The sequence below is a fragment of the Excalfactoria chinensis genome, chromosome 19 (genome assembly GCF_039878825.1).
Source record: "Excalfactoria chinensis isolate bCotChi1 chromosome 19, bCotChi1.hap2, whole genome shotgun sequence".
NCBI classification, from domain to species: Eukaryota; Metazoa; Chordata; class Aves; order Galliformes; family Phasianidae; genus Excalfactoria; species Excalfactoria chinensis.
This window is the reverse complement of record NC_092843.1, coordinates 5,057,032-5,084,649: the sequence shown is the minus strand read 5'-3', so window position 1 is coordinate 5,084,649 and position 27,618 is coordinate 5,057,032. Positions and strand designations below refer to the sequence as shown.

At 47.3% G+C, this 27,618-nt stretch overlaps 1 protein-coding gene across 1 annotated transcript; it reads right to left on the bottom strand.

Moving 5' to 3' along the window:
• Window positions 1-115: 115 nt before the first annotated feature.
• Window positions 116-25,517, bottom strand: EFCAB5 (EF-hand calcium binding domain 5). Its single transcript, XM_072353633.1, has 23 exons — window positions 25,448-25,517; window positions 25,058-25,366; window positions 21,965-22,537; window positions 19,888-20,044; window positions 19,232-19,295; window positions 18,257-18,324; window positions 15,113-15,268; window positions 12,855-12,954; window positions 11,859-12,208; window positions 11,341-11,482; window positions 11,061-11,129; window positions 10,848-10,937; window positions 10,242-10,456; window positions 8,939-9,083; window positions 6,303-6,592; window positions 5,652-5,824; window positions 4,816-5,044; window positions 4,001-4,153; window positions 2,744-2,847; window positions 1,759-2,012; window positions 943-1,169; window positions 701-797; window positions 116-395 (listed from the first exon to the last, which is right to left on the bottom strand). The coding sequence occupies exons 3-23, from the start codon at window positions 22,504-22,506 to the stop codon at window positions 241-243; spliced, it is 3,780 nt and encodes a 1,259-aa protein (XP_072209734.1). The 5' UTR covers window positions 22,507-22,537; window positions 25,058-25,366; window positions 25,448-25,517; the 3' UTR covers window positions 116-240.
• Window positions 25,518-27,618: the final 2,101 nt, after the last annotated feature.

Below are 27,618 nucleotides of genomic sequence, written 5' to 3'. Positions count from 1 at the left end.
CAGGCATTGCGGGAGCGCCGGTACCGGGCGGGTACCGGGGGGGGGGGGTCGGTGTGAGGATGGAGGGGGGTGAGGGGGAGCAGGTCGGGATAACGAGCAACGTTGTAGCTTTAAACGTTTTTATTGCCTTTTCTTAACGGCTCCTATGGGACCGTCTTGATGAGTGCTGAGGTATCCAATATCAGGAGATAAATGTCTATATGTATGTCTATATATATGTGTATATGTATGTGTATATATCTAATCTGGGGCTGAGGTGAGCAGCTGGTCCATCGGGAGGCGTTGCGCTGTGTTGCTGGTTGCCAGCCGTGCCAGCTGCAGGCAGGTGTGAGCCCAGCGCTCCAGGAGCCGGGCCGGGATGGAGCCCCGTGTCCACGCTGCTGCTTGAGCTGCCCCTGCAACAGAACAGAGCTGCCATTGCAAAAGGCTGCCTTGGAAACATAGATTCGTGCCTATAAATGTTGCCCTGTGAGTGGAATGTAGCTCCCCTGCCCTCAAGGCAGCGAGTTTGGATCATCCATGTAACAAGTTGGCTTTTACTGACCAAAAAAAAGCCTGCGGAATGTTTAGAACCCCCGTATCTATTGCTTAATCTATGGGGAAATCAAGATTAGGACTTGAAAGCACTTGGCTGAATGTCACACTGTGTTTGGTTGCTGAGCTGTGTCTGATCACCTCACAACTGCTTTATGCTATTTACCATTGATGCAGCCCCGCAGCAGCTCCGCTCGAACGTGCACAGATGCAGCAGTTGGATCAAAGCAATGCATCTCCTGAATTAAATTGTCGTCTAGTTGCTGCAATGCGGAGAACAAAGAAGGTCAGATGGTGAAAAACCTTATGAGAGGGTAACAGAATCAAAGCTGGTTGAGGTCAGCCTGGAGGAAACTTGCAGCACTTCTAGAAATGTTAAGTCAGAAAGGGCAGAAATAAATGTCTCACCAGAACGCACTGATTCCAGTTCTCGATCTTCTCCGTGCCCTCCCACTCTGGATGTAAAAGCAACAGCACAGCCTTCATAATGTTATGTACCAGAGCTGGTGGGTCTTCGTAGCTCTTGATTTCAGCAAAGCTCTCAGCATTCAGTGTCTGGATACGCTCACGCAGGTCCTGCAGCATGAACCGGTGGAAGAGAATCCCTGCATGCCTCACATTCCTGTGTTCTGCCTCTGCAATCACAAGTTGATGGGATCACAAGCAAGAAGTTGCTTGGAAGCATTCACTACTCAAGACTTATATTGGCTGAACAGCTCTGCCTCTTTGTGATTAACTCATTTTCTCCTTAACAAAGATCCATATACAACACAAGTGTCCTATGAGACATTTCAGAAGGTTATGTGTTTGAGGAGCTTTCTGTAACGTCAGTGTGGTGTGTTGAGACTGCTGAATGCCTGAAGGGGATTACACAGGTGCCATCGAGCAGTTCTGAGAGCCCATAGGGCCCAAGCACATGGGTAATTGTGACACGGGTCCTTTCCATCTCAGCTGGGCACTGAGCAGATGTTAGATTCCTGAATGCAGCACCTTGCTTCACACCTTTGATTTCAGTGGGACTTGGACACAGAAGTATCCTGTGAACCAAAGCCAAAACATTCTGCTTAAGGGTACCCTGCTCAGCCCTTGGGTTTGCTCAGGAGCAGAACCTGGACCAAAGCTCCTTGTCTTTTCATACTTGCACAAATGATACTTCAGAGGTGGTTTTATTGTAGTTCCTATTTGTACCCCCACCAATCTCTCCCTGCTCTGTGTGCACAATACCCAGCACGTGGCTTGCTTTGGTTTCCTCTGAAGGCATCTTCAGTATCTCTGAGCAGGCAGCTTGGGCCATCTTCAGCATTCTCTGCAGGTCCTTCTGTTGGTGGGGAGGTAATGGCTGGTGGTGCCCGATGCTGATATCAAATAACCCCAGAGCTCGTCCTGACAGGTCCCGGAGAGGCACCGCAATGTGCTGCTCTCCACAGACAGAACTGCAAACGACCCCTGAACAGTCTGTGCACTTAAACAGGTAATCTCTGAAAGGAGAGTAAAGAGAGGAGTAAGGCCACAGCTTTACCGTTCTGGTCCCTTTGGGCACTTTAGCATGTTTCAGTTACAGGTCGTTTGTCTCTTGCTGTTAAAGCAAAGGTATTATCTTACAATTATTGTTTAATCCACTTTAACTGAAAGGTGAACGTAGTTAAGCCTCATTTGAGCCATATACAGCATGGAGAAAATTACATTTTGGAACCCAATATTGCTGAAAATTGCAATTGCTGAGAACCACAATGATTTAACAAACCTAAAACTAGGTTGTATTCTCACTTTAAAAACAACTTCTTGCTTGATGTGCTTAAGAAAAGTCTGTGAGGATCCTGGCAGCTGAAGGAAACAGATAACAACAGGAAATGAGACAAACACAGCCAGGAAGAAAAGGCAGGTTACTGTAAATAGTGAAATGCTTCACTGTAGGCTCTGGTCCTGCAAACCTTTCACAACAGACACAGAGCTTGCTTGGCAGCTCATCGAGTTAGCATTAAGATGGAAGCTAATCTTCTGCAGGCCTAAAATCAAACAGAAAATACACCTCGTGCTTTCGTCATTCAGTATCACATATATCCACATCTGGAGCCCCAGCAGTGAGACAGCTCTGGGCAGACACTCTGGCAGGGCTGTGTGACAGCCGGCCCTTATGCTGTGTGCATTGTGCAGGATAGGAGCTGGGACCAGGGGTGTCTGGTAACCGACTGCAAGTGCTGGAGCCCACCTGAAAAGGTTCTCTTTCCTGAGGAGGAGGACAGGAGAGGCATGGATTTCCTTCCGTCCTGTGCTGTCTGTAGTAATCATCCTGCGCAGAGCACAGCCACGTGTCTGTCAGAGAGGAGAGGGATGGTGAGCTGCATGCAGAGCCTCCCTCAGCCAAACCATCCGATGGGTCCCCAGGCTGCACACCAAGGAACACCCACAGGCCGAGGAAGTTGTTGCCCATCTTTTTCATGTCCTATTACAGCCCTCATTCTCATGGCATGTTTGTGTCAGCGTGCCTTGACACATGACCTGGCTATAAGGCAGTTAATGAGGGACAGGGCAGAGCCTGGAATGACAACAGAAAGCTGCCAACAAAAACAATGCTTATCAGAGGAAGCAGATGAATTATGGCTTCAGCAGATGTCATACAGATGCTGTGCTGACATGGGATCAGTCCTTAATATTACATGCACTTTTAGTCTCCTTAACTTGTGTGTGACGTGACAAGCTTCCCAGGGCCTGAGTGCCTGCTGAGCCACTGGGATAAGGTCTGCTCAGAGGTGGGCTGCCTTTATGAGCTGCCTAAGTGGGAGCAGCCCCTTCCTGCACTGTACTTAGGTCTTGGTTCAGATAGAAGCCCAAGTACATTTGCTTGGGCATTCCTTTTCTTCCACGCCTTAATTTTCATATGTGCAGGATCTTTACTGAAGGGTGGCTCCCCTTATGGAGGTCCCAAACAGCAGAGCTTTAGTAGGGTCTAATCTATGGATGGATGGATGGATGATGGATGGATGGATGGATGGATGGATGGATGGATGGATGGATGGATGATGGATGGATGGATGGATGATGGATGGATGGATGGATGGATGGATGGATGGATGGATGGATGGATGGATGGATGGATGGATGGATGATGGATGGATGGATGGATGGATGGATGGATGGATGGACTGAGTAGGTGTGGGGTTTTACTCTGAAGTAGAAGAATATTCTCTTGTGCCATGGAGAAAGGAGCTATGCTAGGAGCACTGTTTCACATTAAAGGATGAAAATGACCATGAAAATGATCCTCCTTTACAGAGGGAACCTTCCATCTCTACCTGTATACATTTTGATGCTTGGGTAGGCACAAGAATCTCATGCAGGCTTCAGTATGACAATAAAAGCACTGGGAAATCACAGCCAGAAATGCCATATCCCCCCAACTTAAGCAGGCCTGTCAGTCCTATGTACCTTTAACCAGCAGAATCTTCTTAATCAGTAACTTTCATACCTGATCATTGCCAGGCTCCACCAGGTACATACTGACAGTGCGGATGCTGGGCACTCTGTGATGCAGCCAGTCCAGAGCAGTGAGGGCCATTTGCAGAACACTTCCTAGTGCACACACATGGTGGTAGGCTTTGCTGAATGCATGAGAAACTCCCTGTGAAAGCAGAACACTCCAAATGAGCCGGGGAGTTGGGGGGAAAAAAAACCCAATTAGGATCATACAACAAAATGAAACAAAACGGTTGTAATAATCACTTTAATGACAGGCTGTAGAGGTGAAAAATAACTGTGAAATGCCCGTTATTAAATCAGGCCCTAAGGTTCCACCGCACCCAGGTCTCAGCCATGCACTGCAATTGCTCTCCGTGGTGATGCGCAGCCCAATCCGCTGATAACGCTGGCTTGTTGCGCTCCCTGCTGCCCGCATGGTGCACCCGCAGCGAGGCAATGCTGCACCGCAAGGAAACACGGACTGCTGGTGCTTGTAATTCATCTATCACGTATCACGTACTTAATCGGTTAATAAAGCTACTCTCTGGGCTTTGCATGAGTAATGTACTGGTCAGGTCTGCTGGAGAAGCTTAAATAAATGACTGATTAGACGATATCTGATCATCAATTAAGATGTTAATCAGTACGATATTGGTAAGGTGTTCCACTCACACACAGTTTCATCCCATACAATGTAAAGGAGCCCGCTGGTTTCTTTCTGAGTTGTACCATCTCACATCTCAGAGCGAACCTGGAACATTCAGGGTGTTCTTACCCATTTACTTTGTCATACAGGCTCACAAGGTGCTTCCTGGTGGTGCCCACCTGGTAGAAGCTGATCTCATGGGTCAGGAAGATGGTTTTCTCACTCTGATCCCGAAGAGTATCAAGTCCCAGAGTGCCAAAGACTCTCCATTGAGCATCCTGCAATGGCAGGACCAGGAAGGAGCCTCTCCTCTGCTCAGCTGGGCGGTCCTGGTTCCAGAAGTGGATATTGCCATGGAGCTGAACTCTTGGGACATGGATTGGCTTTTCCTCTTCAACAGCTGCAAAGCTGAAAAATAAACATACGAGCAGGTTTGTGATGAGCTTCCATTCACCACCTGCATCCCAGAATCACTAGGAATAAATAAGGCACTTTTTGTCCTTAAGATAATGTAAAAGCAGCAACTAATGAAGGTAATGAAGAGGAATTCAGGAGGGAGCAGCTGTTATGTTTTATAGATCAGAAGAAGCAGCATTTAAATACATTTAGCTTATGGAAATAAGACATAAAGAGGCAGGAAAGCTGTTTGTACTTTAAACATTAAAGAAGGAAAACATTGTTCTCAAAAACCATCCAAGTGGATGTAAACTGTTGCAAGGACATTAATTTCCAGACAAGACAACGGAGGCCCAATGGAACGGACTTTGCTAAAGGATGTGAGGCTGTGAGCTAATCACCCAAGGGAAGGAGTGGAATCCCAAACAGAGCAGTTCTGAGCAGACAAAACATAAAGGCATGTGTATGATAATGAATAATCCCACAGCGGTCCCTGAGGGACGTTCCTCTCTGGAGCAGCCCATCAACCTCTGTTTTCAGAGCACCCTCAGGCACTGTTGGGTATCCCTGCACTGCAAGTGCTTTTCAAATAAAGGAAGTTTTTGGAAGCTTTTCTTACCTTACTCCTTTCATGTCTCTGTAGAGTATCTGGTTTAGAACATACGGAGCATCATCTGTGGTACATGTCACATAACGTAAGAGCGTCTGTCCCCGCTCTGGTGAGAGCTGGTTTTCTTCCAAAAGGGCAATATATGCACTGATCTTCTTGTTATCCCCGTGGGCTTCTGCATCCTAGCAACCAAATGTTTCCTGTTACATGATGTACATTAGCCATTGGCCATTACGCTTATTTCATGTACTTATCACTTGTCTCATTTGTGCTGACACGTTGTTCTGGGTCACTGCTTTTGTATGTCATGCACGATGTGTGTGTGCTGTGATTGAGGCCGACTGGCGACAAGCAAAACCACTTTGGGTGCTGACTGCAAGAGAGAACGGCTTTCTTTTTTTCCTGTCATTGAAACAACCAGCTAACTATACCCAGGGCTGAGCAAAACTGTGAACTGCATCTCCAACAGGAGGCTCTTCTATCACGGATCTGACCCGTGACTGTGCAAAACCACTGGTCTCCCAAACACCGGCTCTGAGTGGGAAGCACAGGGACAGCATCCTCAGCCCCTGTAAGGTGTGAGCCGCCCTCAAAGCACCGGGGTTAGAAGTTGGTGTCACAACACTGACACAACAAAGTCACGTTCCCAAGGACCAATACCTTGAGGAGGGCCTTGAGCACCGCGTCATACACCGGCTCCATGCGTGCTCCGCTGGTCTCGGCCGCCTGCTGGATGTTGTGCAGCCATCTCCTCCTCGCCAAGCTTTGCAAGCACTCCGCATGACTTCGTTCCACACTTGAGGCCAAAAATTCCACGATGCTATCAATAACTTCATCATCATCCCCAGTGAGCTCAGAAGCCACCACCTCAAGGAAAGCCTGGAATGACTTTGGAGACAGCTTCCCCACTCTGCCAATCTGAGGGTAACGGGAGCAAAACTGGTTTTTTGCTGATAGAAGAAACAGAAAACAAGACAGAGAAAATCTATTTGATCGATTTCTTTTTGCTTTTTCTGTGCAAAGCACAAACTGTGCCCTAAACTGGCTTTGGGGCAGCCCAGCCCATTGCTCTGGGTTTCTCCCAGCTACCTCCTGAAGTAAGTTGCCATCACAAGAGGTCATCTCCAGCTTATAGATGGGCTGTGCCTTTTCCACTACAAGCCTTCAATCTCACCTACTGAGAAAGAAACCTGCACAGCACCGCTCCTTCTGCACCTCTACGAGATACCTAAGCAATAAAGATCAATGGAAAACAGGAAAAATCAAAGGTGTTGCCTGTCAGAACCAAGTTCTATGGGCACTTGTGGGGCTGGTGGGACTGGGCTGCATGTAGGCACTGGTTTACAGAAAAACTACTCAGCTCTCCTATTGTCATTGTGAAGGCCAGAGTTTATGGATGATCCATACCTGGATGCTCCATTCTATACCATGCTTTCAGCCATTATGACTTTCCTTTGAGGCCTTCCAAAGTCACTCTTAATTATCCTCCTTCAGGTGCCTTTGATGAATGATTGAAATAACATTTGTATGGTGCTAACTCTTATAAATGAAGATCAAAGCAAATGAAAGCTCCATTGAAGTCGTACAGAGGGTGGGACAAAGGCTGCTCTGGAATCACCTGCACTGCAGCAGCAGATGTGGTGCAAAAGGAACAAACCCAGCGAGTTGGGAGGAATACATTAGAGTGGAAAACGCCTCAAGAGTGAAGAGCTGCTGCCTGTTTCAGGTTGGACATTAAAACAGCTCCTCCAAAAGAGCAGTGATGCAGTGGGGGGGCCATGGGTGCATTTCTCAATGCTGTTGGCTGCAGTGGCACACACTAACTGCCCCCAGTGGTGGCGCAGCTGCCTGTCAGTGCTATCTTAGCCTGCCCTTTATCTAAAGGAAATTCAGGCTTTTTTTTCCCCCTGTGATTTCTGATACACAGACAGAACTAGGATGGAGAACTCACTGATGCTGTAATAATGTTCAGATTTTGACCTTCGCTTTCTCCTCCCTGACAAAAGAGATGAAGAAATACACGTGTAGCTGATCAGTTCTTCCTCTACCGAACTGCAGCACTCTGAATTATTTCCCCGCTCCATCTGTAAGATTACACTTACAAGGAAAATCAGGTCGTTCCACCCACTTCCATCCACGAAACTGCAATGTCTGTGAGCCCCTCCTCCAAACCAGTTTGCTCCGCAATGCCTCCAGAAGGTGATGCTGAAGCTGCTGCAAACAGCTTTATGTTGCTTCTAGGTGGCATTGATTTTGCTATACTAACTTTCCGTGTGTCCTTCAGTTTATAAGGCTTTTGTGGAAGCCCTCCGTGTTCCTGTCAGCACGTTCTGGCATGCACTGAATGCAGCAGAGCTGTGCAGCACCATTTCCTTCTGTGGCTGTGCATCCTGGGGGCAATTAACAGCAGGAAGGTGTGCTGCCCGTCCCACCAGCTGCTGGAACAGCAAAAGAATACAGAGATTTTGCTGCCTGCCACAATGAGCCCTTTTCAGCAACGTGTGGTGGAGCGAGCAACATGCAGACGTGCGTGGAGATGAATAAAGCTGTCCTCTCCACCCAGGCACACATACAGACATGTTCTTAATTGCCAATATGGTATTTCAGTGATGCCCATGTGTGAATATGTATGAAGCTGCTGGACAGGCCTGGGTGAGCCTGCTGCACTTCTGGCTGCCCCAGGCCTCTGTCAAGGACCGACATCACTGGACTAATAGCAAAGGGAGACTTGGAGCTGCTGCCTCATTCATGAGAACTGAGCAAGAGTATGGATTGCTGAACACCACATGAGCCCCGTATGCACTCTGTAGTAAAATATATCTATTAAAAATAGCAGGATAACATAGGCTAGGCTAAAAGTGTGAAGCCTGTCTTCAGGCTTTAGGGTTTTTGTTGGTTGGTTGGTTGGTTTTCACTGCTGTTTCATGAGCATACACTCCATATTACAGCCAAGCATACGCTCCATATTACAGCTAAGCACACATCCCATATTACTGCTGAGACCATTTTTCAGCACATCACAATGCCTTGACAGCGCTGGGCTACCTCTCTGATTAAGAACCACTCACCCTGGGGAGTCCTGCAGAGAAGGAGGGGATGGAGCTGTGCACTAACAAGCAGGTCAGGATAACTGTTCCTTTTCATTTCATACATCAGGCCTCATGTGCTTACAACTGCTTGCAAACCAAAACATTCCAGGTGCTTGCCAACAAATTCATTAGCACTGTCCTTGAATGCCTTAGGACCTGTTGTGTTGACATTGTATGGCTCCTCTCAGAGCAGAGCCATTTCCTTACCCTTCCTCATGGCCTCTTTTTCCATTCCCTCCTTGAATGCACTCAGACCAGCCTCCACCTCTTCCATCTGCAGAAACCCAGATGCGTTGATGTCCCACTTTTCAAAGAGTGCTTCCAGAAGCAGTTCCCGTTGGGTCAGATGTGCCTGCAACACAAAGAGCTCCTGGTTGGTGATTCCTCAACAGCAATGCTCAATATCTGCACAAATATGGGAACTACAGCAGAGGGTTGATCACACAGCCCCTATGGACCAGGGCAGAACTGTGAGCAGACAGCTTAGAGATGAATCATGAAACCAGGGAGATATTTGGAAGCACTGCATGGAGCAGACAGCTCAATCAGAACCGCAGAGGGCATTTCCTATGGATGAGAGGTGAGACCAACTCAGACAAGTGGGAATTTCCCAGAGCACAAACGTCTCCATGGCAAGAACCAAGCAGAGCCTTGTCAGCAGCACCCAAAGGTTTGACAGTGTGTATTTCCATCATGTTTGCCTGCTTCTGCCCTGAAGCGTGTGGACTCCAAGCAATGCACGTGCAGTTTCTCCTTTGACACCAGCCTTGGTGCAGCGTGCAGTGATAAATGGCACCGAGTGGCACTGTCTCCAAGGCTGAAATAGCAGCAGTGCACTGCGCTCCGTGTGAGGACAGCGGAGCCGTCAGATCCAATATCTCAACCAAATTAGGTCGGCAGCACAGAGGGAAACCAGAGAGAGGTCTGAGGAAGGCACAGCTAGAGAGAACACTCTGAACAGGCCCACCAGGAAATACCTGCACTTATATATGTACATGCACATGATGCTGAGTATGAGAATGCTCTGAAAGGAGGTATGTATTTCCAACACTTTACGAAAGCCCCTTGTAGCTTAAACACAAAGAAACGTCCACATTCTCAAATCCTGTGCACGTACAGCAAAAGCAGCATTGGAGGGGTGCCTTAAAGCCCTCCCCAGAGCACCCATAACTGCATGTGTGTGTGCCAGAGCAGTAAGTCAGACAGCAGGTTCTTGTCTGCCACGAACATGAATAAGCAGAACAGAATGTTTTGAGCTCTTCACCATCAACCTGCTGTCTCACTGGGTCCGGCTCCAGGACAGATAACCTCCTACAGGATGAGTGTGTCCTCACTGCTAGAGTTCAGGGCTGAGGGTGGGGAAAGAACAGGGCAGATGGAATACAGAGCGCAGGGCTGTGAGTGAATAGCTCTGCCAGCACAAGATTAGAAGCTGGTCGTGTCCTTGTCTCTAGGCATTTGCTTGGTTTTGTTTGCGGGCACGGGACCAGAGAAACTTATAAATATTTACTTTTTCCAGTTGTTTCACTTTTTCCTCTTCAGTCTGCTTGTATTTTTCCTTGATGAACCCAATGAGCTCCTCCGCAGCAGGCACAGCAATGCCCTCCCCGAGGAACGTCTCCATGAGCTGAACAAAGCGCTGCAGGTCGAGGCAGCTTCCATCGAAGGCGCTTCCAACACGAGGAGCACGGCGGCTCTGAATGTCTGCCATGGTGGGATGGAGGTCTGAAAGGCAGTGAGCACTGTGTCACTGCAAGCTGCTTGCTGTGCTGCACCGGCTGCGAGGCAGCAGAACTCCTGAGCCCTGTGCTTCCCAGCCACGTGGGCTGAACGCAGACTGAGCCTGTGCTGGCTGAAGGCCTTAATCTCTTTGCACTTTTTGCATTCAGATTCTTTGGGTTTTGTTCCAGTCTAGCATGGATACTATTGTACAATTAGGGCAAAGCACTGAATATGGGTTAACCGAGAGACCCACCTTGTGAGACTTAAGACTACCCTGCTCTCCCACCTTGCAGTCAGCTTTCAGGAGCTGCCGTTTGTATTCTTGCTCACAGCACACCCACAGACCTGCCAGCCACTGTGTGCCCAGTGGAAGCACAACTTTGTGGCCAAATACCTGGAAATCTCTTCTCACAGCCCCAGTCCCCTGGAATTCTCTCTCCGTGGCTTCCATGCTTGAAGCTTAGACCAGAGGTGAGAAGGTCACCTGATGAAATTCAAAACGCAGCCTGTAAGGACATCAGGTTTTTAAAAAGCCCTAAGATACAGCTTTGGTGAAAGCTGGTAAATACACACATACTGTGTAGGAGTGATCTGATGTGAGCAGTACCTGAGCACGGCTCCTCATGCTGCTGGCTGTCTGCAGCAGCAGAATCCCATCCATCTGAGAGGGCAGGGCCTGCAGTTTTGAAAACAAATCATCTGTGAAGCAGAATGTACAGTGTGAGCCCTTGGTGATGAAACCCTGATGGAAAACATCACATGGAGCAGATACCAAAGGTTTGCCCGGTCAGAAATCACTCACATGCATGTGCTCCTATAGTTGATCCAATACAAATGCATGCGTTGAAGATGGCAAAGGTCTGCCACATCAAAGGAGAAGCCTTTACCTTCACCTGGCTCCTGCAGAAGGTCCTCATCCTGCAGTGCTGTCCCTGAGCTTGTCTGCTGTCCAGACCAGTTGCTGTGCTGCCCTGTGAAACCCTCTTGTCTTGCAGGAGGTTCCTTCATGGCCTCTGCAGCTGCAGCATCCTGTTTGGAAGCAACGACATCAGTGTCTGCCACAGCTTTGACTTTTGACATCTTGTTCAAAGCTTCAGCTGCATCTTCAGACTGTTTTGGTTCCCCTTTGCAATTTGTTTGCCTCTCTACTAACTTTCCCTTTGGAGCCTCCGCTGCTCAAGAAGCAGTAATGTTTTTCCCAGTCTGTTTCTGTAGCAGCCCAAATCCCTCCCCTCCTGTCTGTCAGATTCAGTTTCATCTCTGCCGAGACAGTTCCCAAGCAGAGGCTGCCCTGGGGAAGCTTCCTCCCTCCCGCCCCGCAGACTCATTGTGCCTCTCACTGTGTATTCTATCTCCATCCAAATCACCAGGTTCAGAATCACTGTTTGTCACCTCCCCTCCTCACCTCAGCACCACCTGATTCTGCCGCTTGCTTTTCTTCCATAGGAATTCCTCCAGTCTCTGTTTCACTCACATCCATTTGTTCCAAAATGACGGTGCCCATTCCATCACTGCCTTGCCTGCTATCAGCTGCAGGTTCCATTCCATCACTGCCTTGCCTGCTATCAGCTGCAGGTTCCATTCCATCACTGCCTTGCCTGCTATCAGCTGCAGGTTCCTGTGCTAAGACTTCTCGCTCCGAAATTTCTGCTTCAGAAACAACCAAACCTTCTCCAGGTTCCTCATGACCTTCCTGGTCCTCAAGGCCTCCCCACAGATCCTCCAGACTGGCCTCTTGCAGCTCAACTATTGGCCCTAATGCAGAAACAACACGGATAATTGATGTCTTGCACTGGTTTTGTTCTCTAGGATTGCACAAGAAAACAAAAACCCAGCTGAACCAAAACGAATGGCATTCCCTCACCAACAACGTAATGTCAAACAATGGAAAGATTTGCTGCAGACATCCATCTCAGAAAAGCCAAACTTAAGCACAACCTTTCCCTGCAGAGAGCTGTTCCTTATTGCCTTTCACTTCATGTTTCTTTTGCAATAGGTTTTCGTAATTCTCCATGCAAAAAGAAGGCTGCAATTTGCCTTGCATTTGATCCCAGCAGTTAATTGATGTCCAGTGTCTTAAAACACCTCACATTCGTGTAGATGATTTTCTGTGGTTTTATTTTTTTCTTTATTCTTCCAAGTTCCCAGAGAAGTTTTTGTGTAAACAGAACATTAACTCCCAATAACCCCCAGCAAGAAAGGATTTGTTCACGAGAAGCACTACAGGGTGGTGGAGGAGGAAGGAGAGGTTTGTGATGCTGCAGTATTTCTGAGCATTGCATCACATCTGCAAATGATGGCGTACAGCTCCCAGGGCCCAGTTAGGTCCATTTCCAACAGTACTTATACATGGATATTAATGATACAAGTTAATGCTGTATAATTGAAACACCCCACGTACACTCTTTGGGGTTGCAGAATCTCCTCCTGGCGCACACAGAGCTTCTCTCATAGAACTGCTCCAGAAGACCAACTATTTGGGGTCTATCCAAGGCACCAACCTAGACAGAAAGATGACAGTTACTGTTCTGCTTTCCTTCTCTGGTTCTCGAGACACACGTGGATATTTGGAGCACTAAAAAGCATCAAGTATTAGCTAAGAACTACATGTGACTGAACATTATCCATTAGCAGAACATGGGAACACGTTTCAAAGAAGTCAGTTTATTTTACAAGGCCAAAAATGGGCCAATCCCATATCAGGAAACCCTGAGTTTAAAAAGTAAAGCAAACGATTGCAAGGTTTCCACATTACAACGAATTCCTGCTGGAGTTATTTCCTTCCTGCCACCTTTGTAATCTTCCTCCCATCAGTGATCTCCAGTAGTTAATTAGATAACAGATTTGGTTTATTTGTGGCAGGTAGATTTGCCTTCAAATTATTGATTTCCTTTTCACATTTTGCTCTTAGAGGAGAAAGGGCAGGACTCTGTGACTTGTAATTCTGTCTTGCAATTGAATGCATCACTCTGAATTCTGCATCTATTTAATAGGAACACATCTATTTAATAGGAAATGGCCTCACGTTGCGCAAGGGGAGGTTCAGGTTGGGGACAGACATAGGGATCTGAGGGGTCTTTTCCAACCTGAATGGCTCTGTGGTCCTATGATTCTATATACAGAGAAATGTAGCGTTTATGTGGATGCCACCAGATCACTCTGTAATATTTGCATTCTACGTTCGGTGTTTCCATTCTACATGCTTAATTTGCTCTTTACATTTCTTCAGCTGTCACTTATCACACTCATCTGGTGGCTGCCTTCAAGCTGGCAGCACTAATGCAAAGCTTCATTTTATAGAACATGTAAATCAGCGAATAAAGTCTTATTTAAAAGAGACCAATGAACAATTGCTGCATCCCAACCCCTTGCACTGAGTTGTTATCAGCAGGACAGGTCCAAAGCCCACTATAAATAACAGCAGGCCATCTGTGTTTGTACAACTGCCCAATGCTTGGCTTTGCTTTCAGTGCCAACGGTGGAGAATGGAGAGTGTGCTGACCTCCTTTCCTCATCACCTCAGTGCTGCCAGGTGATGATCTGTGGCTGTTGTCAGCACGGCTCTCTGATCCATTCTTAATTCCTTTATTGATGCAGACGAAAGCAGACTTGTCATTTAATGAGCAATGGGTCGGTGTCTGACTGCTTGGAAACATGGGGTGTGTATCCTCAGCCCTACCGTAACCTTGTTGGTGAGCAAAGTGGGGATGGGCACTTGGAAAGGTAACAAGAAGGCAGACTTTGTTGTACTTCTGGGGCATTAAAATGGTGACTCATCCGTGTTTTGGTACCGCCTTGGGAAGGTCCTGCCTCACTGCACAGCTCAGACAGTTCACACTGAGCTGCCATCGTTCTGGATGCGTGCATCCGAAATCATCCTCATGAGCATGTGGGTACCTTCTAATCTGAGTGTAATTTAAACACGGCTTTCTCAGCCCTAATTGCAGCTCTCTGATGACCAGCCACGCTCGCCACGCAAACTGGAATAACAGCCTGCTGCCCAAAGAATGGAAATCAGGAGCTGAAACAACTGCTCTGCTGTGACTGCAGGGTGGGTGCTGCAGGTGATGGGTCACACTGAGAATGGGGGATGTCCATGGGTTAGTTTGCATCGTTTATCTCCTCTGGGTGGAGATGGTGATTGCTGCCACAGAAGTAACAGACAGAAAGTCACACTAAAACATGGAAGGGGAAGAAGGGAACCTTTTGGAATGCATGTTGGTGGTGGGACTCAGTTTGATACATTGCTCTGCCCAGGAGAATCCATCACAGCTCTGCTATTGATAAAGCAATAGGAAAATGAAATGTCTTTTGACCGAGTAATAGATACATTTCATTCCTCATCCAGAAATAGCAGCTTGCTGACGTTCTCTAAAATGCAGCACTGGTGTCAAAACGTGCTCTGTAATTCTGTTCCCTTGGAGCTAATGGCACTACCAGCATGACACTGTAGAGCACATTCATCCACTCTGTGTAGGACAGCAGTAAGGATCGCCATACGAGTGCTGAATGATGCCATGTATGTAGAGGAGGGAACTGCAGAACAATGGCAGCTGTTGGCTGTGCAGGAGCCAAAGTTTTTGGAAGAACAAACCACAAAAAGGCAGCGGCCCAGAGTGGAAGCATTATCGTATGGAAATCAGGAGCTGCTTTGCTCACCTGTGCACGATCACAGTGTAGGAAGAGATCGATAAACATCTGCCTGCACGTATCACGCCTGATGGATTCTTGGGAGTCAGCAGCACACTGACTGAGGTGCTTCAGGACCTCTTGGAATGCACCATCTGGAAAGTTCTCCGTGTAGGAATGGACATACTATGGAGAGAAAGCAGCAGCGTAAGCCATTGGCGTCCCTCAAGCATTTTCACCATTAGTTCAACTGTTCTGAATCTACCACTTGTCATGAAAAGTACAGGAGCTTGTTTGTACATCGGCCTGCCAACGTGATGCAAACTCTGTGCACGGGCACCGCGCTGCTCGCTTTGTTCCTCCTTGCAATTGCTGCCCATCGTGTGGTGTTCACAGGAGCACTCTGGGCACAGTAAGAAAAGCAAAGCACTTCTTGCAGACAATCCTGCTGCCACCGCAGCCCTCTGACACACGGAGTACTGCCGGCTCCAGATTTATTTTGAGCTCCAGCCTTGGAGACATTTTAACACTTTGGATTTATTGCCATGTGGTTTTTATGAGCAAAAGCAATATGGTTCTAAAAACGTGGTGTGTGTGTGTGTGACATAAATAATGACAGCCATCAGAGCAAAGCACAGCCCCAAACCCTGAGCTGAATTACTACAGCAGGTTGCTGGGCTGCAGCGGTGGGGAGGGGAAAGGGAAGAATGTGCAGAACACAGAACGTTTCCCCTTGTCCTGTTTTTAGACCACGGATACCTGACATAAATGCCAGAGCATCATGAGCTTGTTGAAACACCACACAGGCATCACCAACCTGAAATATTAATATATGTAGCGTTGTTTGGGTCTGTACTACATAACATCCAAATGCACGGGAGCAGAGGAAGAGCAGAAGAGCAGCAGCCCACAGCCTGAAGGGCGGTTGGGGGCGAAGAATGGCTGCTGATGCAGTGTGAGCTCTTCCTGTATCTCAGCACAAAAGGAAGGGCAGGGTGGGCTGGAGAGGAGGTGGCAGAGCTGGGGCTGTGTGCATTGACAGAGCTGCAGCCTGGAGCCCTGAGGTTGGGGGAAGCAGTTGGAAAGCACCGTGTTGTTTGGTATGACATCCTGGTGACACACATGGAGCCTTGTGTATCAATCCTGCTGTGTGACAGCTCCCCAGAACGTTTCTTACAAGTGCCTGTTGGGCTGTGAGGGCAGGAGGAACTGCTGTGGAGCTGCAAGCTTTCCTTACCTGATGTGTGCAGAGCACTCTGGAGTGTGAAGTATTGTATATGTGATCAGTGCACATTTGTTCGTTATTAACCAAGAGATTCTGGCACTCCTCAGATGAAAACTCACACCTCCTTACTGCTGTTCAGTGTGAGACTTCACCATATGTGCATCATCAATAACAATGATGCTTTGCTTTTTGTTCCTGCTGATCTCAATAGGAACTGAGCAAGCCATGTGCACTCATGGAGAATAATCTCACCTGTAAAGCCTAATTTGGACCCTATCAAGCTATGTGAGCATTTCCCTTCGTGTCAGAGTGCTGGAAGTTCTGCATGCTGAACTTTGTATTTACAGATGAGTAAATCAAGTGCATGAGGTCTGTCCAGAGCTTCTAACAGCCTGTAAGTGACCGAAAGCTGCATTGAATTCAAGGAAGAAAAAACATAAAAGGTCAATTCATTTAAGGTCCGTTAAAAAGCAGCGCCTACCACGTGTGAAAAGGCCAAAGACCGGTGTGGGGAGGGAGCAGCCCTTAGCCTGGGTGATGCAAAGGCAAATAGTGGCTGAGGACTGAGGACAGGAGCTGTGGCTGCACTGTGTTTGCCAAGGGAAGCCATGAAAACCCATCACTTGGTTCCATCAAAACCAGACGGGAGGAAGGACAGGATGTGCTCTGAGGACAACACCTGGTACATCAGGCAGCCCGTGTCTATTGTACTTCTCCTCTCTGGTCTCCTATCTGTCATTGAGTTAAAATAATGGGCACACAATAAAAAGCATTTTTCTGGTGTTAATTCGTTCAGTGCGTATTCACGCTCCGTCGAGGTTCTGCATTGATGCTGCACTTCCCTAACAGAAAGCAATTCTCTGGGCTCCCGTTATCCGCAATAGATCCCTTAATTAAATGCAGTTATTCTGAGGTTACATTTAAAAATATCTCATTTCATGCTTAAAAAAGCCTTCAACAAGTTACCATAAAAACGGATCTCTGTGCAAAATGCTGAATGTGTGAATCTCCTGAGGGCGAAGAAGGCACAGAAATCACACATGGCTGCTGGAGGCTCATCTGCACAGCCCTGTGCCCTGCTTTTAATGAACAAAACAGCACCCACCAGCACTGCTGCAGTGCAGGCTGTCATCGTTTCCATCCCAAACTTCTTCTCCCAGGTTTAATCACCCAGCTGTGAAATGCAGCTCTGTCACAGGGAGAAATGGTGGGCAAAGCCCTGGCCCGAAGAGCTGTGCAGTAATTTAGCTGGAACTGATTTGGTTGTTTTCAGACCAATGAAGAGTGGAGTAATGAGGTGACACCTTCAGTGCCTTTGGAAGGTTACAAACACATTTCTGATGTTTCTCAGTGATGGCTTTTGATTTTACAACTGCCTGTTTTTCAACCTGGTCATCCTTCATCCTTCATGCAGCCTTCAGCTGTTTGTTACAGCACATTGTTCAGGCCAGTTCAGGGCAGAAAGCATAGAGCTTCTCATCACTCATGAGCGTTTCCTATGGCTTGCAGAGTTTCATCAGAAATAATTATACACTGGGGACTGTATTAATTACCTCAGGCTAATTGGTTATATGGGTGCATCACAACTCCCTGCTGCAGCCATTGCAAAATGTGACTTCAGGAGGGGATCACGGTGCACGTCCTTGCAGTGGGATTGGGAGCTCTGAAAAGGGATTGAGAGGGGTGGTCTGAAAAACACCACTGTTAGGATTCCTCACTGCCCAGCAGCAGCACAAGCTGCAATCAAATGGTGGCCTGGATGAAAGCGCTGTGACAGCAGAGGATGGAGATGGAACACGAATTGTCCTAATTTGTTGGACCCTAATTCAGTCACCAGGGGTGCTGCAGAAAACCAAAGCTCTTCACTCACTCAACTGCCCATAGGAAAACAGTACAGCCTTGTGATGAACGTCGCCTTTTGATCAGAAACCCTGATTGCCATTTCTTACCTCCGTGAATTCGTCAGCATTTACATTTTCCCCCCACTTGTCTGTGATTTCCAGCTTCCTCTCACAGTCTGCAAGCAAAAAATGAAGGGATGTTGGCTCAGAAGGTTTGTGCTTTGCATTGGACACAGACCTTTGCATGCAGTATGCTATGTTAACTTCCTTCTCATGCTGGACTACATGCATTTGAGGCTACCCTACACTGCAGCTGGATGTGACAAGGATGTGAAGATCTGGCTGTAGAGAGGCTACCTAAACCTGGTGCATCTACCTCTTGTTGTTTGAGACACTCCTAAATTGTACCATATCTTTATTGAACCATAAAACAAAGTTTAGTGCTCTGGTAATACATGTATTGGGAGGGCTATCAGATCGAATACAGAGCAATGAAGCATCGTATCAGTGAATATAACATGGAGCTGCTCCTGTGCCTGCAGAACCAGCACCCAGACAGAAACCTCCTTCTCAGCTGTATGTCCCAGGTTCTGTTTGCATTGGAGAATGCTGCACCAGAAGCATTAAGGCTCTGTTTGGCATTCACACCATGCATCGCCCATATAGGATGATTACTCAGAGGAACAGTTAATTAATTAGAAAGGGCTGAGCGGGGCGAGCTTGAGACAGAGGTTACTTCAGCAGCAAGCAGAAATACCCTCTGGAAATGCCCTGCTTCTGATGATCATTAAGGGCTATCTATGCAAGGGGCTGGCAGCAGGCTGAATGTTGCCACTTCGGTGTTCCTGGCTCCATCTATCCAACCATCATTATTCAGAGAGGTCAAGTGTGAGCTATAAATGGGGTAGGAAATATGGAAAACCTTTCTGTGCTGATATAGAGGCTCCTGTGTTGGGATTAGGAAAGACAACAGCTAGACGAGATGCGCTCCTTGGTGTGATGTGAGGCCAGATTCATCATTTTCCCCTAAACAAATCCGTCAGTTTTTAATGTAAAACTAAATAAGGCACATCAAAAATTTACCTTTTCTTGCGTCTATGGGAGTCGAAGCACAAACATCCAGAAAAATCCTCAGTGCGCTCTGGATCTACAAATCAAGGCAACAGTCAAAGGGCTGCTTCATGCAGACAACAGCTGGTAAATGCTGAAGTAAACCATGCTGAGTAATCAGCCATGTGGGGCAGCCGTGGGGGACAGCCACGCTCCTTACTTCAAATAGGAAGGCCCTGCTAAATGCAGACTTAGTCTACGCTGCTGTGCGTGTAAATATAGGGCAATTTCCTAGAGGGCTCGTGTGTCTTGAAAGAAGGATGCTCGTTCCAAGAGATCATTAAGATGATTTCAAATCTCATCTCTTATGAGCTCTGGTGCTGATCTGTATGAGTCATGGGGATAGAAAGAAGATGTAATTGGGCCCAGGGGAGAGCAAGGCTGGCTGCCCTGTACCTGAGGTGCATCTGGCTGCATCTACAGGGAATGCACTGCAACCTTTCTGCGTGCTCTCGGGGCTTGGCGAGGTGTCAGACACCAACCTGCACCCCGACAAGGGACATCAGAGTCAGTACCAACCCTCCACTGCAAACTGCCTTCTCCAGGGCAGCCTGCACCATCACCAGCTTGCCCTTCCTCCCACCTGGAACGACCACAGCAGTGTGTTACCAAATATCAAGCCTGGTTACCAATGCAACTGGTATCCTGCCATTGACATCCGCTGCCCATTCTTTGAACTGAGCTGCCAGCGCTGCTTTTCTCATCTCCTTCTGCTGGCGCTTCATATTCTCTGCCTGCTCTCTTTCCTTACGTTTGGTTTTTGCCTCAGACTTCATCCTGGCAAGCCTGTAGGACACAGGCATATGATTTAGACAATACCATCATACACCAGCTTAAAGAAGAGAGATTAAACCACTCCTGAAAAGGAAAAGAAATATGTTACTGAAATTATTGTCTTTTTAGTAAAAGCATATTCGTGTGCAAAGCATCACTTGAGGTTTGGGGTACAACTCTCCTAGTTGATGCCGTTTCAATACCGAGTTAACAAATTCTGTAGTTTTAAAGATAGCTCAGCTCAGTATCAGGCATTTCCAGCAAATAGGAGACGGTGGTGAGGGTGTTCTCAGTGCAGAATGAAACATGTTCCTTCATGGAGACAGCTGCCTGACTCCCACACAGGGACGGGTGACTCAGACTGAAGGACTTCCCATCCCCGAACAAAATACAGTCTCTGCTTTAAGGTATCCATCTATTTAGATAAGGATTTTCTCCCATCTGTTCTCCCGCGTTCTTTGACTCCCAGTCAGGCTGTAGTTAAGGAGAGAAGCCTGAGGAAAGACTGTTCAGCTTCAGATAGGAATCTGCAGTGAAATCTGCCTGTGCTGAGGGTAGTGCCAGGCTTCAGGAGCTTCTCTGCAGCCAGAATTTCACTCTTCATCTTTCTAATGCTTACGTGAGAGATTTTGAGCCCAAACTGGCATTTCTCTGCTTGCATTCTCTTCCTGCATAGAAAGCCAATGGCTCACGTCAGGAGTCTCAGTGCTACATACAACCCTCTGCATGGCTGTGGTTTGAGAACGCTATGCAAATTCCTCAATACAGCCATCACAAATATGTAAATCTTGAGCTATTGAGAATGCAAATCCCATGATACTACAACCAGCTGATATGCAAAGCCTGTGACAGCTATGGCTACATAAACCCCCTTGGCAGAGATTGCAGCCCCTGAACGGTGCTTCCTCTGCAGCAGTTCTGAACCTCCCACAGCTACAGAGAATCTGTCTCCAAATGGAACGTAGCAAGGCCAAGATGTGGCATGGGTAGCCAACACTTTGCAATCTGAATCTCCAGAAAGAACAGAACAAAGAATGGTTACGCATACCATGATAAATCAGTTACATTTATCTGTGGGCAATGAGGAGGTACGAGACTGCACGGCACTCACTTATCACACTGCTTTAGCTGCATTCATACACAGTGTGTTCCTATGAGCTATAACTGATGTGGACCAGAAAATGTAGGGAGGCAGAAACCCAGGGAGGTAGAGAGAGATATTTAACATGTGATATTATTCATTACAATACCGGGAGCTTTAATTATCTTCATTTAGAGTCTATGCATAAGGCACGGCAACATTTTACTTCCCTCATTCCTGACACCAAAACCCCGAAACCAATTTTCAAGCTCTGAGTGCTATTCATGCGAATGGAAGAGAGCCATTCACAGAGGAGTCATTGCACACAAACACGGCTAGGGGTGATCTGGGAGTGAATGAGAAATTTCAACATCATTCGCCGTCACCAATGGCTCCTCTGCAAACACGGCGTTCACTTCCTTCTTTCTATATAAAAGAGTAATTAAAATGGAAGCGTTACCGTTCACCTAATGCAGTCGTGTCGATGAAGTTTGAGAGAACTATGGACAAAAATGGTGCCAGAGGTCCATAGACCTTTAATACTGACACTACCTAAAAGCTGCAGTCACTAACCTAGGCTGGCTTGCACATAGTTTACACCCCACATGTGTAATTAAGATAGAGTCTAAAGCAGAATTATACTCTTGCAAAGGGCAGAATATGGCCCTAGACAGGAACGACTGCTGTTTTGTTCTGTGTGACGTGTTCTATTTGTTCTGCTTCTCATGTTTATAAAAGGGAGACAGCTGCCAGCTCAGCACGGCTCATTCTGCCATACCACACCTCTTGTGAAGCACAGACCAGCACACCAGCTCTGATCCTGTGACCTCTCACACTTTCAGGTCTCTCACCTCCCCGATGCCGTATCTGGGATGTTGGCTCTTAGCTCCTCTGTGACCTCCTTCAGTCCCCTCAGGTAGGGGCCTGGTTTGGTGGAGGTGTCATACTGAGGGTTGTGTCTCATCAGATATTCTCCAAGAAAATTGATGGGGTCAAATCTGACGGGCTCCTCAGCTGGTTCAAACACCTCCTTCCTTTCTGCTGCCATTAACAGTTTTTCCACTCCTGGGATTAACGTCGGTAGGAGTCTGTCAATCAAATAGGTGCGAGCATCCAGAGACTCCTCATTACCGAACCACTCCTGGCACAGCACATCGCAGGGCTCTCTCTTTTTTACCTTCTCTTCTTTTGCCTTTTGTTCACGAACCATCTTCACCTTCACCTCCTGCAGACTCAGGGACCTCTGCTGCACCTTCTCATAAAAGCACTCTCTCCATGGAGCACGATCACTGAGATGCGGCAGCTCAGCACCCCCGTGCTTTCTCTCCATTTCTGAGCCAGTCGTACATTTATCTCCATCTTCAGGATGCTTCAGACCTCCAGCTTGGGCCATTTCTTCTGGCTGAGCAGCCGTACACCAACGACTGAGACACAGAACAAAATCAGTGTTAGCTGATGCCAAAAAGATGCAGCGGTGTCCTAACAGATGGCACGGTCAGAAAACCTATAGCTTTATTAACCAACACTCTGTTCCTACGTGCCTTTTCTCTTACGCTGCTTTGTACTCATAAATACAACCCCTTTACTTCAAAGATTAGTAAATGATTTATAAAGATTAATTATGTATCACAACAGCCCTTGGAGACAGAGCAGCTAACGGACCGTTCCTCTTTTATAGGAGAAGAAACTGAGACACGAGAGGGCAGAGATGAATTCCAGTTCATGGGGGAGCCAGAAATCAAGGGCTGGACATTGCTCAGAAGTCTCTCCCCATTCTAACCAGTGGATTCCCATTTAATGGCAACTTCTGCAGCTGTTTTTCTTCTGGATGTTTTGGGAAAGGGAACCCAGAGTGCGGATCTGCAACAAGGCCCTTCCCAAGCACTTCATCTTGTTTAGTAAATGACAGATCTATAGAGTTGAAGACACTTTTTGTCACACTTTCCCAAACTCCATCACTTTCTTCTTAAAACATTAATGTTGTGAAATACCAGGAAGGAACCGAGCTGCTCATAGGGCACAGTTTGGAAACCATCACTGTATGTCTCCATGCACAACAGGCTGCATTTGCAGTGGTGTTCACACAAATGGAGCACAATGGGGCCTACCCACATGATTTACAGCATGAAAAATCACCAGCAAAACAAAAAACCAACAACCACCTCGGTGCTGAGCAGCAGCAAGGGCAGGGTGACACTAACAGGCAGCCAAACTGACGCCCTTGCAAACTAAAGATGAAACCCTGCTCTGAACTTGCTGCCATAATATTCCTTCCAAGTTCCCATTGAAGGCTTTTTCACCGAGGCCTTTCAGTATCCATAAAAACAACACCACTTCTGCTCTGTTCTGCTGTTTGTATTTAAGCATTTGTAGCTGTTTTCTGAAGAGAGTTCAACCTTCCAGGAAACACATAAATGTGATCTACAGCCCTCCTGGCACCCAAACATCATTGCTAATAGGTTGACCTCCTGGCTCATAACCACTGTTTGAAGCCAAATATTGCTGGGGTAGGTAGGACTCATTACAGCATTACATTTTTATGTCTGTTTCTAGATGGGCTCGGTGGCATCTCCTGGTAATTTGTTTGCAATGCTGATTACCTGCTGGGGAGTCCAATGGATTTATGGTTGGCCTGACCCACAAAGTGCTGAGAGACAGTGGCTGTTTTTGCCACCATAGGGCACAGAGTGTAGAGATAGGGCAGGTTTATAAGGGTAGCAGAGGAAACCTGTCAGCCCTGTCAAATCATCCCTTGATTAGGTGGGTTTCTGTCAATGAGCTGTGAAACCAGGCTCCTCCTGCTTCAAAGCAGGGTGTTAACCAAATGTTCTGCTCACATTGGAAACCCACTGGGTTTTGTTGTGCCAAAATAAACTGCTTCGTGCAGTTATTTTTTGACATCATTTATGAGACTGCTCTCTCTGCACAGTGTTAAAGTGGCAAACACGCTCTGCTGTAAGGGTGCCTGATGACAAATGTATTCCCTACATTGCCCTCAACTATTTGTTAGGATGATTTTGAGGGTTAGTAAATGTTTATGAAGTGCCTCTGTGTCTCTGAACAACAGAAGAACCAAAGTGCAACTGCTCTATCTCAGTCCCACAGCACTGGCATAACCACAGGAGGGGAAGCAGGGCACGCGGGGCTGTGCCGATGGCTGCAGTGCAGAGCAGATAAATCAAGCTGTGAAGGTATGGAAGGAAGAGCACACGCACAGCATGGAACTTAAAATAAATGGCAAAAGGGTGCCAGGATCAACCCCCAAAACCTGGAACTGCTCCGTGATTACAAACTCCTGCTTGTGGAAGGAGCTATCAGCTGTTAATCAACGCTGATTTACAGCAGTTGAGAATTCAGCCCATCAGACACAGGGCTCTCAGATGCTGTGATGTTTCTAAGTGGAGGCTTGACAGTCCAAATAACCAGGTTTAGGAACACACAGGACATTTGAAATGTGATATAAAGTTTCCTGCAAGCCTTTGTTCAAGCTAAAGGCAAGATAAGCGTTTCATTATTTAGTAGGATGCCACTTCCCAGCTCCTTGGCTGGGAGAAAAGTGCTCCTGCTGCAAACCCCGCAGGTACAAAACGATTCCTTCTCCATCTTCTGTACAAAACCCAAACCTGCTCATAAATCAGGTGTTTATGGTTTCGCTGCTCTTCTGTTCGGGCATTCTGAGCAATGGGATAGGGCCAGGGAGGACTAAAGTTTGTTCAGGTAAATATGTGGGAGATGTTTGGGTTACAGAAGCCCTTTCAAAACCAGAGTCCAATCTCTGATGCTCAGAAATAACTCTGCCTTTCTCTGAAGTGCTCTGTGCGTATCTCACCCATCACAAGGAGCCCAACACCCTTTTACTCTTTTCATATCTGATCCTGAAACAAAGGCTTTCTGTTTCTCTTTTCTTTCGCTTTCTGAAGCTCTAAAGCACTGTTTTCCCTTACCTTTAGAGCAAGTATCAAAACAGACTTTATTCTTCCTGCTTTCAGAGTGGCTTTGCAAAAGAAGAGCAATTAAATAGATGCCCATCAGTTCTCAATCATGAGAGATCTCAAGGTGAAACAGGGGCTTCTCAGGCCTGCTGCAGATCCGGGCAGTGAGGTTCACTCCTCGGTGTGTTTGTAGTTGCTAAGCAATGATCCCAAGGGTTGCTATGTCTCACCCACCACTCGGAATTGCTGCAGGCTGTCTCTTTTGGCTTTGGCCAGCCAACTTATGCTCCTGTGCTGATCTTAGCGCCTGGTGTCACACAGCTGAAAGCAAAACAGGGCTCTGAATAGCAACAGCACAAACAGTCAGAGGGAGAATCCGCAGGTGCCCAATGACAGGTTTACCTTCACATTCAAGGTCTGCTAAGTCCAGCGCTGTCAAAAGTCCCTCGCAAGGAAAACAGATGTGAGAATCTGAGGGAGACAAAAAGCAGCAGGATGAACTCCTCTCTGCAGTTCAGAGTTCGTTGCTCTTATAATCAACTTACACATCTACTTTTCTTTTGCTAGGAAACATCGATTAAAAAACACTCTCTTTTCTTAAAGCTGCTTTAAACCCCCAAAGAAGAGCTCACAAATACAAATGGAAGGTGAGATCCCAATGGCTCTGTGTGTTCCTGGAAGTGGGATCCCGCGGGTTAAGCAAACCTTTCATTGCCCCCTACTTAACTTGGCTGCTATCTGGCAATGTTTTCGCTAAGCAAAGTGTATCCTTTTATTATGCCATCAAATACTTGCACTGTTGACACAATAATGGGCTGAATATGTCATCACAGATGTTTTGCTGGAATTGCCGCTTCTGTCTTGTTTTGTTTTGTTTTGTTTTGCTGTTTAAGATACATTTTGGAAGCATTCTGTTGCCTCGTGCAGCTGATGCCAAGATTGTGCAATGAAAGCCCCGTCACTCGGTAACAGTAAGTCACGTTAGGCAGGGAAATGCTCACAGCGTGATGAAGAAAGCAGGCAATTCCAGAATCCCAGCCCACCTACAGCCCCACATCCCTCAGTGGATGCATGGGGCTGTGAGCCCAGGCACTGAACGCTGTACTTTCAGCACAGGGCTCAGCACGGCCACAGCTCCCAACCTCCTGCCTGCACAGCCCCGCTGTGCCCTCCCATGGCTCTGTTCAGTCGGAATCCATCTGTCTCCTTCACATCTAGATGCTGCTGCTGGAAATCACATGCAAATTGCACCTTCCTAATGGCTCAAAGAAGCATTGAAAACTGTGATTACTGCAGCTAATAACTGATATGTTTGACCTTTAGCTAACTGGAGATGCCAGCTCCATTATTTACTTGTGGCGGATGCATTTTTAAACTGCTCACTGTTCAAATACCTGCAAGAGCCATAGGATCACGGCACGGGATTGAATGGGTTGGAAGGGACCTCTCGAGATCATCGAGTCCAACCCCCGATATCTGAATATGACACAAAAGCCTATTTTGGAAGCTGATTTAAATAGTTATTTCTTGATAGAAATCCTCGCCTGACTGCTCTCAAAATGAGGAATGAAACAGCAGTCCCTGCACTCAGCCAAACCTGTGCAGAACAGAAGATGCACGCTTTGAAGCAGAGCTATATTGTCATACGACAGAGCAGAAAACCTTCCCCACCCTCGGCTGTGAGTCCTGCCCCTGCTGAAAAGGACAGCAAAGGCTTTGCAGCAGCGTGGCCTGGCACATGCATGGCAAGGAATCTTCTGCTCAACTTCCTGCTGATGCACAGAACCAACCAGCGAGCACTGCTGTCTGTGCTTCTCACCTTCTCAAAGCCACCTGCAAAGGGCCCTGCGGGGTCATTTTTAGCTGAAAGGAAGAAGTGTTTTCCCATAGGATGCTGTACTGCTTCTGTTTCACAGGGAACAAATCAGAGGGAAAAAATGATGCGGACAGCAAACATTGTATATGAGTAAAATAGAACAGAAAGCATCTACAGCATACACAGCAGCAAGCCTAAATGATCTTTAGAGTCACTGAGAACAAAAGGGATCCCATACGCTCTGTTACATTGCTGATCCACGACATGTCTCACTTCTGCTCTTTCCTGAACTAGATAAGAACGAAATAAAAAGGTGATTAACACAGTCATTAAAACCTGCTTTGTGGAGGTAATTCCAGGGAGAAACAGCAACCTCTGCTAGAAGTTCTATCGAAACTATAGCTGGAACTTCTCCCCCCTGGCTCTGCCTCCCCCTCGGGTGCGCTGCTCCGCCGCAGCACCGCCCGACCGCCAGGGGGCGCCAGGCTGCCCGGCCGAGCCTGACTGCGGATGAATGGGGGCAAACGTGTCTCGGCTGGCACTGCAGCCTTCAAACACTGCGACCCGAGTGCTCGGAATAGTGGATGGGATTTCATACACGCTCGGGGTAAAGGAGACAGGCCGTGCTATCCCGTGCTTTGAATGGCTCGTGCTGGCCAGGCGCAGCGCTCCCATCAGATACAAACAGCTCTCGAGTTGGCAGCACCGAGCTGAAGCCCCACGTCGAATCACAGCGCCGTTCCGGTTGGAGAAGCCC

Excerpts from the sequence above, each read along its gene's own strand:
- EFCAB5 (XM_072353633.1), bottom strand. The coding sequence starts at position 22,506 with ATGGCCCAAGCTGGAGGTCTGAAGCATCCTGAAGATGGAGATAAATGT. Across the intron at positions 15,269-18,256 it reads ATGCTGACGAATTCACGGAG|TATGTCCATTCCTACACGGA; the intron begins GTAAGAAATGGC and ends TTCTCTCCATAG. Across the intron at positions 1,170-1,758 it reads CAAAGCAAGCCACGTGCTGG|AGGCAGAACACAGGAATGTG; the intron begins GTATTGTGCACA and ends TTGTGATTGCAG.